Genomic DNA, 13,432 nt, shown 5'->3' on the forward strand with positions numbered 1-13,432 from the left:
TAATATTTAAAAAACAGACACACCAGGAAGAGCGCGGGAACCTCCCACACCCCACTGCTCTCCCCTCTCCCCAATCAGACTTGCCTATGGAACCAGGGCTGGGAGCTGCAGCGACCTGTCACAGATAGGAGGCGACCGCAGCTAAGTAGTGGCTGGCACAGGTGAGGACCTGGCATCTCCCCCGCCTGCAGAAATCAGATTTTGATCTGACCAAACCCTGTCAGGTCCGCCGGCCACCCTAGCACAGCTCCCTGGAGCAGAAACATAGTGTCTAATCATCATAATCAAAAAGGCTGACAAAGGAGGTGCTGTCATCATCATGAATACGTCGGAAGATTAACAAGAGGCTGCTCAGTAGCTCTCCAACACCACTTTCTACAAGCCATTACCCTCTGAGGGTTACCAAAAGAAACTACAGCATTTGCTCAAGAAACTCCCTGAAAAAGCACAAGAACAAATCCACACAGACACACCCCTGGAATCCCGACCTGGGGTATTCTATCTACTACCCAAGATCCATAAACCTGGAAATCCTGGGCGCCCCATCATCTCAAGCATTGGCACCCTGACAGCAGGATTGTCTGGTTATGTAGACTCCCTCCTCAGGCCCTACGCTACCAGCACTCCCAGCTATCTTCGAGACACCACTGACTTCCTGAGGAAACTATAATCCATCGGTGATCTTCCTGAAAACACCATCCTGGCCACTATGGATGTAGAAGCCCTCTACACCAACATTCCACACAAAGATGGACTACAAGCCGTCAGGAACACTATCCCCGATAACGTCACGGCAAACCTGGTGGCTGAACTTTGTGACTTTGTCCTCACCCATAACTATTTCACATTTGGGGACAATGTAGACCTTCAAATCAGCGGCACTGCTATGGGTACCCGCATGACCCCACAGTATGCCAACATTTTTATGGCTGACTTAGAACAATGCTTCCTCAGCTCTCATCCCTTAATGTCCTTACTCTACTTGCGCTACATTGATGATATCATCATCTGGACCCATGGAAAAGAAGCCCTTGAGGAATTCCACCATGATTTCAACAATTTCCATCCCACCATCAACCTCAGCCTGGACCAGTCCACACAAGAAATCCACTTCCTGGACACTACGGTGGTCATAAGCGATGGTCACATAAACACCACCGTATACTGAAAACCTACTGACCGCTATACTTACCTACATGCCTCCAGCTTTCATCCAGACCACACCACACGATCCATTGTCTACAGCCAAGCTCTATGATACAACTGCATTTGCTCCAACCCCTCAGACAGAGACAAACGCCTACAAGATCTCTATCAAGCGTTCTTACAACTATAATACCCTCCTGCTGAAGTGAAGAAACAGATTGACAGAGCCAGAAGAGAACCCAGAAGTCACCTACTGCAGGACAGGCCCACAAAGAAAATAACAGAATGCCACTAGCCATCACCTTCAGCCCCCAACTAAAACCTCTCCAACGCATCATCAAGGATCTACAATCTATCCTGAAGGACGACCTATCACTCTCACAGATCTTGGGAGGCAGGGCAGTCCCTGCTTACAGACAGCCCCCCAACCTGAAGCAAATACTCACCAGCAACCACACAACAGAACCACTAACCCAGGAACCTATCCTTGCAACAAAGCCTGTTGCCAACTATGTCCACACATCTATTCAGGGGACACCTTCATAGGGCCTAATCACATCAGCCACATTATCAGAGGCTCGTTCACCTACACATCTACCAATGTGATATGTGCCAGCAATGCCCCTCTGCCATGTACATTGGTCAAACCGGACAGTCTCTACGTAAAAAAAATAAATGGACACAAATCAGACATCAAGAATTAGAACATTCAAAAACCAGTCTGAGAACACTTCATTCTCTTTGGTCACTTGATTACAGACCTAAAAGTGGCAATTCTTCAACAAAAAGACTTCAAAAACAGACTCCAACGAGAGACTGCTGAATTGGAATTAATTTGCAAACTGGATACAATTAACTTAGGCTTGAATAAAGACTGGGAGTGGATGGGTCATTACACAAAGTAAAACTATTTCCCCATGTTTATTCCCCACTCCCCACTGTTCCTCAGACGTTCTTGTCAACTGCTGGAAATGGCCCACCTTGATCATCACTACAAAAGGTTTCACCGCCTCCTGCTGGTAATAGCTCACCTTAAGTGATCACTCATTACAGTGTGTATGGTAATACCCATTGTTTCATGTTCTCTGTGTATATAAATCTCCCCACTGAATGCATCCAATGAAGTGAGCTGTAGCTCACGAAAGCTCATGCTCAAATAAATTGGTTAGTCTCTGAGGTGCCACAAGTACTCCTTTTCTTTTTACTACAATCACTGACACCTTTGGAAATCAGTGCTTGAGGGAACAAGAGCTTAATTTCATTCTTTTCACCTGTGTTCAGCTGCTGTTACTTCAGCCATAAAAGAAAAGGAAATAAACATTAGAAGAAAAACTAACCGCTGCTCTCTCATTTCCTTCTATGATCCAGGCACAGGGGTGGCCTGGGCTAAGTGGCCCCAAGGAAGGTCACCCTTCCAGGCCTCTCTGCCTGGCCTTGTGAATTCCTCAAACTCCATTCCTCTTCTTCACCTTCTACAATGAAGCCTATAGGGGAAGTATTACTGTTCTCGGGGGTGGGGGGAATGGCGGAGGAGCAGAGGAGATCTAGTATAAAAGATGGAAAACTATGGAAAGGTAAGTGATTTGATTCAGGGAACTAAGGGGTTACCATAGAGGCTTTGTGTAACCATTAACTGGAGACAAAGTCATGGTCTCTCTCAGATTCCAGGTGTGTGGGGGATGCTGATGAGACAGTAGATGTATACATATAGCAGTCTCCAGTAAAGTAGGTACAATTGAGTGTTGGGGAGAAAGGGAGGCATGTTTCTCATGATTTTATCCTTTATTTTCAGGAAAAAATCCTCAATGAACAAGAAAAGTGTGCTGGTGTTTTCAGAGGGCTGTTAACCTGGCAGCTTTTGACAGCACTGTATCTACACTTCTTTAAAACTGCAGTGTATGGTTCTATGAAAGTCTGAAATAATAATGGCATGGTTAACATAAGGTATCACATGGCAGATATGAAAAGTGCTGGTATTACCGATCTACACAAATCCCACCCCAGTGAGCATTTTTTAATGAGTTCTTCAATTTTAAAATGGAAGTTTACAGGTTTCTCATGTGAGGCAGGGGCTGCTGGTGATAATGTGGCAATATGTAAAGTAGTACACTTAGCAACAGCAGGGAGCTAGTGGACCAGATTCCTGGGAATTGGCTCATGGACAGAGGTCTTCTGCATCTCTTGGAAGGAGCCAGATTTCGGTAAGCACAAGAGAACTTTCCTCCACCAAAAACAGACTTGCTGGAAGGTACTTGTGGGGGATTTCTGGAGAGGCAAAACTGAAAGAGGATCTGACACATAGCACATCAAATTTTGAGCCACTGGAGTAATATTAAAAGACCACATAGCTGTGGTTTTGAAAATCCTGCAGGCTGCACAATGACTCCCATCAACAGAACTAGAGACCTTAAACACCAGCCATAAAATCCCTCATGGCCAGGTAACACTATTGAAAATGGAGAACTGAATTGTCTACATTACTTTTGTATCCCATTCCCCCGCTCTCACACACACTCCAGTATTGTACCTCTCATTTGCCTCTCCTGTTGCTCCTTCTCTTTCTTGGCTTGAATGGCAAGAAGTCTCCTGCTTTTCACAGCACTGATCATATCTTCAGCCTCTATTTCCATCTGTTGCTCTGTTTTTACCATCTCCATTTTTTTCTTGTCATTCCTTCCCACCCCATTCTCATCTTTCCCATTCTCTTTGTTTTTAGCCTCCATTTCTTTCCGTTTCTGCTTTTCTGCTCTTTTCTTGTCATTTTCTTCCTTCAGCACAGCAAGCCGCTCCTTCCACAGCTCAGCTGACATCTGCTGCTTTGCTTCTACGTGGTCCTGCACGGAGTAAGTCATTAGGATTCGATGGCAGAGCGCTGCAACTATCTGTAGCTTCTCCTCAGATGTCAGCTCAAAGAACTCTGATGTCTCCAGCTTCTCCAAAAACTCATCTTGTACCTCATTATCCTCAAAGGTAGCTGAATCCTTGCTCTCATCTACATCATCAGAAACCTCACTTTCCTCCTGTACATCTGACTTGCGGAGACACAGGCGGACCAGCTCAGAAACAGAATGCAAGGTAAGGGGGATTTCCGAGAGTTTCATTCCCAACTCAGCATAGTCTTCGGCAATTTCATCCTGCAGCAGGGTCTGCAGAAGAATGACCAGCACCCGGTTCAAGTAGAGAAAGCCCCCTTTCTCTGCACACAGAGCCTCCATCAAGGAGACTGCTGTAATGGGATACTGAGCATCTGGCATCAGTAAGCCTGAATAACAGCTCAGGAACTCCACCACCATGGCCACATCCCCAAAGAGAGTATTGGGAAGTCCTTCTGGAGTATCCACTAGTTTAAAAGCAGGCAAATTCTTTCCTTTAAGATCTTGGTCCTCATACCTCTTCTGCTTTTCCAGTTTTTCCTGCATCTCCTTTTCCTTCCGCTCTTTTGCTCTCTCCTTTAATTTCTCCTTCAGCTTCTCCCGTTTCTTCTTCAGATACTCCTTGCGTTGTTCCTCTGTCATGGAGGCCCATTTCTTTTTGTGCTCTAAGAGTTCATAGCGTTTCTGTACTATCCCTCGCAACTCTTCAGGAAGGCGGGCACGGTCCTCATTTGAGAGTAGCCGGGCTGTTTTGGAGATAATGCAGGAAAGGGCACTTTTTTTATCCTCCCGGTCTTTGTTTTCCTTGTAATAGGCAATGAGGTGGAGTGCAGCAGGAGGAAGATGTTTCTGGGGTTTGCTGGAGGACCTGGGAGTCCCTGCTGAGTTCTTAGGAGTTCTAGACACCTTAGGGGTGCCTTTTGCCATGTCCAGTAGTGTCATTTGTTTCAGTTTCATCTTGGGATTCTTCAGACCTTTCCTAGGTGATTTTGATTTCCCAGGGGACTTCTGCCCATTCAGAACCCTTTTGCCTTTCTGTTTCTTGTCTAAGGATTTGTCGCTGCCCTTCCCTAGTCGGCTCCTCTTAGGAATGTGGAAGTCAGCGCCAAGTTTGCCTGGAGACACCATTTTCATCACCTCCTCCAACTCCTCTTTGGAGGATTTTGGGTTCTTAGAGTTTTTCACTTTTAGTGGGGAGCCAATAATAGATTTCTTCAAATGCACATGACACCACAGCGTAGGGCTCAGTGGCTGGCCCAGTGAAGATCCATCGGTTCTGGACTTCTTGGAGGGCTTTCTGTCAGGTGATCCAGAGCTCTTCCTTTTGGTTGAGGGGTTGAGAGTCATGTACTAGAATTTAAGAAGAGATATTAAAATAAAACCAATCTAAACAGGGGCAATGTCTGAAGAATCTTTCTCTAATAATTATTTTTAACATGTAAGTTTAGTTCAGTTCCCTGTTCAGTTTAACAGGTAAGGGGGGGGGAGGGGGATGGGACACAGATCACTGCAATTGCTTTCAATTTGCTATAAAGAATTCCTCAGGTTATACAGTTAATAGCCCATCTTGGGAGGATTTAACATTCAGCTTTAAAATTTGTTTAAGTTGGTTTGCCTCAATGATGTTTTAAAGTCACTTCCAACTGCATTACATGAAAAAGCTTTCTAGTTTTTACAGATTTATGAATTTGTTTGCTTGAAAGTTTGTATGGTAAAAAGAAGTCTCAGATTAGTGTCGGAGGCCTGCTCTAAGAGCTTTCCTGAGGATACAGGGGTGGATTTGGAGGGTTTGTAGCCCTTGGAGTGATCCATTTGTCAATGCAGTTCTATTGTTCAGGACTGTTACCTAATGAACAGGACTACACAATTGTTTGTAGCATTGGTGTAGCTGTGTTGATCCCAGGATATTAGAGAGACTAGGTGGGTGACAAAAAGCCTTTTTCTTGGACCAACTTCTGTTGGTGAAAGTTCCTTTGTCTCTTTCACCAACAGAAGTTGGTCCAATAAAGGACTACACAGTGGTAGTTTAGCAGCCTAATTTTTAAGGTGCTGTGATCACCTCCAGCTCCTATTGATTTCAATGGTATTTGGGTGCTCAGCATTTCTGAGATTAAGGTCACATATGTGCATTATGAGCACTGGATGGGTTAATTTCAAGAACTCAAAAATAACACACGATACTTGCAATAATATTTATAACATGAAGATTATAACCATCAGAAGTCAGAGTGAAAAAGTTAAGGTTTTAGTGAAAAATTCTGTCACGTCAAGCATAACAAAAGATACAGGATGTGCAACATTCTGAAAATTGCTATAATAAGGTACATATTTCAGAACAGATATAGTAAACATGCCCATTGTAATCAAGTTACATTTCTCATAGCACTGTTAGCATTTTTATTTCATTACTTCTGAATGTTTACTACTACATTAAGATTAACCATTTAATGAAAATTTAGTTTTCTTTTAATGCCCTTGGTGTCCCTATTGCAGAAAGCTCCACTGAAGACAGCATATAAACACTGCAGGAGACCACCTATGGAGAAAGTTATTTTCAGCATATTAGTGATAACCATCATAACCATTTATGTTAGATATTACAACTGCATGTGCACCAGTTGAACATGCTGACAACTCAACGTTATTTTGGCAGAACTGAGGAACTAATCCTAGATTGCTTTGTCCTCCAACAATTTCAGATTTTAAAATGGTTTGAATTTACCACTGAGCTAAGGCCAAGCATAGAAAACTTCCTCCCTAAAGATTCTCAGAGTTGTGGTTATGAAAGTCCTCAAGTAATCTTAACTACTACATTAATTCCCAGGCACTTACAGAGTTATTCTTTCTCCCCCATAGGGCAATGAAGGCACTTTAGTGCCATTCAGCTGACATAAGCAGCTCTTGTTTCCACTTAAGACAAGCTACGGGGTGAAGAGTCATTTGCTTTTACTCTCCCTTAAGTCGGTTACATTCTGCCTCTTGAACATAGGAAATCCTTAAGGTATACCCTGAGAGCCATGTGGACGTCTACACTGACAAGAGCACCCATGGCCAGCCTATGTCAGCTGATTCAGGCTTGCAGGCCTTGGGCTGCAAGACAACAAAATTGCAGTGTATATGTTTGGGCTCTAGCTGTAGCCCAGGCTTCAGGACCCTGCCAGAGGGGAGGGTCCCAGAACCAAGGCTCCAGCCAGAGTCCAAACACCTACACTGAAATTTTATAGCCCTACAGATCCTGCTTGAGTCAGCTGATGTGGGCCAGCCGCAAGTGTTTTACTGAAGGTATGTTTAAGCTGCAGACTTCAGAGAGGGAAACAGCACGGGTGAAAATATTGACTTTACATTCTCTGTGACGATTAAGAGGTTTTACGAGATTACAAACAACTATAACAACCCACAGTAGAAAGTTAAGTCTTTCATAACCTATCAGGGTTAACTCTACTTTGGCAGTATCAGTGCAGATGCGCTTAGGATTAGCAAAAACTTTCCCCAAGCATTGGTCCAGGACCAGAGATCAAAAAAGTTTCTATTCCATACTTTGATATAACTGTCAAGCCAGAGGAGATCATTGTCCCTGCAGGCTCTTTTGTACTTGCGTAACTATAGATAACTGATTTTTTTTTTTAAGTAGCTACATTTGGCAACAAGTTGTCTGTCAAATCATCATATGGTTTAGGCATTTCTTTACAAGAAAAGAACAAATCTATATTGGGGAAATTTCTGGGAAGTAAGAGCAGTCAAATGTTGACAATTTCTTTTTTCTGTCAAGCTCTCGGTATTATTTAACTTTAGCTCCTATGTCTTGTCTTCACTTGCCAGTTCTCCAGACAGTATGCTACCCCACTTCCCTTCTTAGCCCTCGTCTACACTATGGAGGTAGTGAAGACATACCCTTAGAATTTGCCAGTAAAAGTTCTAAAAAACCAGACATTGGCTGTTATGACAAAAATTCTCTAACATTTCAACAGATGGACAGCACTCCCTAAATATTTACAGTGAAATATAAAACAATTTTCAGCTTCTCCCACAGATTCAGTTTTACTGTTTCCTCATAGGAACTAACTAGAAGTGGCAGTGAATGGGATGAAAGTAACAGCAGCTCTTCTCACACACCCCCCCCCCCAAGTAAAACTGGTTGCAACAGATTTGCAAGTTTTTTGCTACACTTGTTAAACAGAGTGTACTGTAGGCCCTCCATTGACAGGGGATAGGCACAACACTTGTGTCTCAGGCTCAAATACCATCTCAAACTGACCAGGGCTAAGAGTTTCATAAACAGTTCTCTTGTTCTAGGGACAGCAAATGTACTATTTACCAAAGACTTGCAGCAGTGTAGATAAGTCACTGCAAGTGCAAATAGAATAAAATTATTTACATTGATAGCATACCTCCTGTGGTGCTTTGAATACTCAAAGCATCTAAGGGTGGTCAAATACTTTTTAATTGTGTATTTTTAGTAACTGAATGTCCCAAATACTATACCAAATTAAGAGGCAGTCTGCAAATTAATGATTTTATATTAATCTTTCCTTTAAATGAACCTACACCAGACTTCTATGTGAGCCTAAGTATTCCTGCTAGAGCATGGAGCCATCCTACTAGGGCAAGTAGAAAGATGTAAGGAAATCCTTTTTTGTTCTAGGGTGCAGTTTTACTAAGTCTGAACCATGCTAGAATTATTCCATAGAGGAAAAAAACCAGGACTTTCCCAACATGCACACCTCTCAAGGGCAAATTCCATGCTCCAGCGGGGTTTCAATATGGTGTATATTGAGGCAACGGTGCAATACTTAGCCTTTTTGGGGGTGAGGGATGAGCCTCGTTTAACCACAATACTGAAAGCCCCTTTTATCACTGCTATGTGGAATATTCAGTATGGGAGTGGCTGGGTCATTACACATATTCCATCTATTTCCCTAAGTCAAGTATCCTCACACCTTCTTGTCAACTGTCTAAATGGGCCATCTTGATTATCACTACAAAAGTTTTTTTCGCCTGCTGAGAATAGCTCAACTAATTAGCCTTTCACAGTTTGTATGGCAACTTTAACTTATATATAATGTGTGTGTGTGTATCTATCTATCTTCTTACTATATGTTCCATTCTATGCATCCGATGAAGTGGGCTGTAGCCCACAAAAGCTTATGCTCTAATAAATTTGTCAGTCTCTAAGGTGCCACAAGTACTCCTGTTCTTTTTTCAGTATGAAATGTGATAATCGCCACGGGGTTGCCAAAAGTAGCTCCCTCAGTTAGGGGATGGCAAACCTGCATCTAGGATAACATAATAGAATAGATTATCTATTCTAGAAGCAGTATGGTCCAAAAGTAGGGTACATGACTGGGAGAGTCAAGTCCTATTTTCAGCTCTGCCACTGACGTGCTAATGCACTTGGGCAAATCACTTCACCTCTACACCTCAATTTCCCACCTATAAAAGGGGGTAACCCTGACCTTCCTTTGTAAAGTATTTTAAGATCTGTGAATCCAGCACACTATAAGAAAGTATTAATTCTGCAGGGACCACGGAAACAGTTACAAAACCAAAATATTTAATATCTCAACTACAACCTCTAAACTACCATAAACAGATAGATTCAGTAATTCACACTACTGGATAAAGGTTATAGTTTTCTCCTATATAGTAAACTCCTGACATCTCAAGTTAGCTTCAACAGTTGGGATTTACATTGCTTGTCTAAGGCAAAGAAAATGCAATCACCGTAATTGTGCCATGAGATTTTCAGTGCCCTGTGTCAGGGACAAAAACCTCTAAATGAAATAAGTTCATTGAATAAACACATTGCCTTACAATAGTATTTGTAGATCTCCTTTACCAAAATTTTCTACACTTCAGTGTTTCACAAACACATATGTTTTCTGGATGGTTAGGGGATTGGGGGGGGGGGGGGGGAAGGTCAAGAGTGACCACCTAGAAAAAGGGAACATTTATTTCATTGATCTGTTGCGGACAATATTGTATCTATCTATCTAAACTTATTCTTCTTCTTGTCCAGGAGTGGGGGCTCTTTATAGAATTGCCACTGATTGGCAAGGAGAAACACAACCTACAATAGAATTAACTTCAAATGAAGCGTCTCCACTCCTAGTTCCACTCCTTAAGAGGGTTTGAGGCCTCCCATAGCCCAACTAAACCCATTCCAGCCAGTCTTTTCAAAGAGGACTATTTTTAGGTGCTCATCTAAAGTTGCCTTAAAGGAGCTGATTTTCAGAAACTGCAGGGCTTTCAGTCTGAAAACTAAGCCCCAACAAGATGTCTCAAGTTTGGAGCCCCCCCAAAAAATTATTCACTTGAAAATCTTGGCCAGTGTCTCTTCCACACCCCAGCCCTACCTTGCAAGCAGATTTTTAAATGAGAGTTCTTACCTTATGTGGGTCTAGCAGAAAGTCACTAAATTTACTGGGAAGAGAATACTTCTTCACTAATTCATCTTCTACCACCCATGGAGAATTCTCGCCTGTACCAGCCCGTAGTGCATTATGGCGGATGAAATACCTCAGGATTTCTTTGTTGGGTGGTCGCTCTGTACGGATTAAGTTATCTGCTGGCACATTGCTGATGATCTTTGAAACATCACACAAAGACAGATTGGTAACATTCAATTTTTATGTATTCTCTCAAACACCACACAAGAGCACAGGTATGGTACACTACATCACCTCTTAGTCAAGAGGCATCCACCCCTTTCTTTGTGTGACCCCTGGCTATTGCAACCTCAGATTAGAACAAATAGCACTTGTAGCACTGAGAGTTGAAAGAAGTTGGTGGGATGTTCAATTAGCTAAAATCTGTCACTGAAATATTTGAAATGTTAACTTATGTTGCAGATTCCTTGCCAAAGTCTACTACTTTGCTTTGGCAACAACACCCAATCACTAATATTTGGTTAAAGAGACTAGTTTATCAAACTCTTTTTGAGACCAGGAGAGTTACTCTGCAAGCTGTAATCATTAGTATGAAGTCCTTGCTGCCTTCCTATCAGGATTATGATCAGCCTAGTGAACAGCTGATAGAAAGAATACAGCAGTGCTGCAAACCAGAGAGCTTCCTGAAGTGTAATTAGCTATGATGTCACTCTCAAAGTATCACTGGTTAATTAAATATAAGCATCAGAGGGGTAGCCGTGTTAGTCTGTATCCACAAAAAACAATGAGGAGTCTGGTGGCACCTTAAAGCCTAACAGATTTATTTGGGCATAAGTTTTCATGGGCAAAAACCCACTTCTTCAGATGCAGTTACATATAAGCAGTTACTCTTGGTCACTTCTACAAGCAATACCAGGAGGGATGAGCTAGAGCAGCGTTTCCCAAACTGTGTTCCGCGGAACACTGGTGTTCCGCTAAATGTGAATAGGTGTTCTGTGAAAGAATCGTAATTAAAAAAGGGGTCTTGCACTAGTTTATACCCGCTTTCCAGTTAGAAATTGTTAGTTCAAGTTATTTTAAATTTGCATTTTTGCTTTGTTTTATAAAATAAAATATATTTGAGCATAAATAAAGCAATTTTTTATTTGAAAACCAAACGACTACAAAATAATATTAGAAGTGTTCCGTAAATATATACCAGATGTTCCATGGCCAAAAAAGTTTGGGAAACGCTGAGCTAGACTGCCGATGAGAAGCGCAGTTGGGAAAGTAACTGAAATATTTTCCTAATGGATTGTATATTCTAAATGGACAACCCACCCTAAATTCTCAATTACTGAGGGACAATCTTTACTTGGATATATTTTGCTTTCCACAAACAACTCTGTGCAACTTTTTATCAGTGATGTACCCGAATACTTGAATGGTAATATCTAAACTGTATTGTTAAATTTAGGTTATTGCTGATTAGGTGCTATATGTATCTTATGACTTTTAAAACAAACTTTGTGTTTGTGGACAACCTAAGCACTATACCCACATGTACAGACACACTTTCCCTAACCTGTGCATTATATCTTTTTACATTAGCTTTAATAAAAAATTTTATATCACTGGCCAGGTTTCATCAACCAATTGGCAGACAGATCAGGTATTAGCCAGTTAACAGCCAGCTTACTCACCAAAGCATAAGTCACACCATTCAGACAACTTTTCTATACAATACCGAATGTGGTTAAAGGAATCTTCACTGCTGCTTGATGGCACATAGGGGTTATTCATTTCATCCTTTTCTGTCATGCTGCGTAGAAGAAGATTCATACAGGCAACTCACCTTATCTTCGTTTTGCAGCTTGACATCATATTTGTGTGGTAGGAACTTAGGTGGCACCCACTTCTTCTCTTCCTTCTTCAGAGAAGTAGGAAGTTTCCGAGGGGACCTGCGTGCCCGGTCACCTGATCAACCAGAAGACAGACAGTTATTGATGCACTGCTGAGACAGACCCACCTAGGGGCTATAGAGTTAAAAAGACTACAGTCAGACCATTAAAAGATCATGCTTAGACTTGTCACATGTTCCTTTAATGCCCCCCCCCAGTCTTTAAAGTTCCCTCAGTAAAGCACCTAGGACACCTTAACATGCATGAGGGACCACCACTGAGCCCATCTTCACAGTGGTTTGCCTATAACCATCTACACACAGAGAGGAGGGTTTTATAGTGATCTAGTCCTCTAGACCTGCTCAGAACCTTTGAGCTGGTCACCAACAGATAAAATTGGTCAGTGTTGCTGCCAAAAGCTCTAGTTGTGAAACTGGTACTTAGATGCACCATTCACTTTATCCCTCCCAGCAGTGCCTAGCAAATACAATGGCCTGCGTAAAGTAGATGATCACATCCCAAAAGAGCTGTAGTACTAAACATAACAGGACAAGATTGAAGTATTCGTTTCTTAGTGGTGTTTTCGGTGTGACATTCAAGCTTATTTTTAACAACCAACTAGAGCTGCTTAATTTGATCAGACCACTTATTTCTGGAAATAATTCCACCATGGAGACTTGCTACAAACTAATGGTACAGAACAAGCTAACCTTTTAATGGTCTTAAATGGCTTATGAAAATGTGAGTGAGAATTCTAAAGTTACTCAGATTCTGAGAAAAGATATAATCAGGAGAATTTGAGTGGGTCAACTCTCTTCAACACAAGATGTTCAGTCTATTGAAATACACATACTACAATTAAGTTGTTCAAAGGAACAATGACAACTACTAGAATGTGTATTTCTTGACCAGAAAATAGCCATAAGTTTGTCTTTCCTAAAAAAAAAAAACTCTTATTAAAAAAGAACTTGCTGTGGAAGACTATCCCCAAGTTTTATTTTTAACACTCATTGCTATGAATTAAAAAAAAAGAGATCATGTTTGCGTACCTAGGCAAATTCTAGACTTAGGCTATAGAAACAGACTTCTATACACCATTGTGTCTATTTGTAAACATTATGGTTTTAACAAACTTAACACTTCTAGA

The 13,432-nt window shown here is 41.8% G+C and overlaps 1 protein-coding gene across 2 annotated transcripts in view; it reads right to left on the minus strand.

Moving 5' to 3' along the window:
- Positions 1-13,432, minus strand: part of BAZ1B (bromodomain adjacent to zinc finger domain 1B) — an 83,778-nt gene that overhangs the window by 44,873 nt on the left and 25,473 nt on the right. The window contains exons 5-7 of one of the 2 annotated variants that reach the window (XM_077836310.1): positions 12,240-12,361; positions 10,406-10,603; positions 3,674-5,369 (exon numbers count right to left, since the gene is read on the minus strand). In XM_077836310.1, coding sequence (XP_077692436.1) covers positions 3,674-5,369; positions 10,406-10,603; positions 12,240-12,361 — 2,016 coding nt within the window. The remainder of the gene's footprint in view (positions 1-3,673; positions 5,370-10,405; positions 10,604-12,239; positions 12,362-13,432) is intronic. The other variant, XM_077836311.1, reaches the window with a different exon arrangement.

This window comes from Eretmochelys imbricata, chromosome 17 (genome assembly GCF_965152235.1).
Source record: "Eretmochelys imbricata isolate rEreImb1 chromosome 17, rEreImb1.hap1, whole genome shotgun sequence".
NCBI lineage: Eukaryota > Metazoa > Chordata > Testudines > Cheloniidae > Eretmochelys > Eretmochelys imbricata.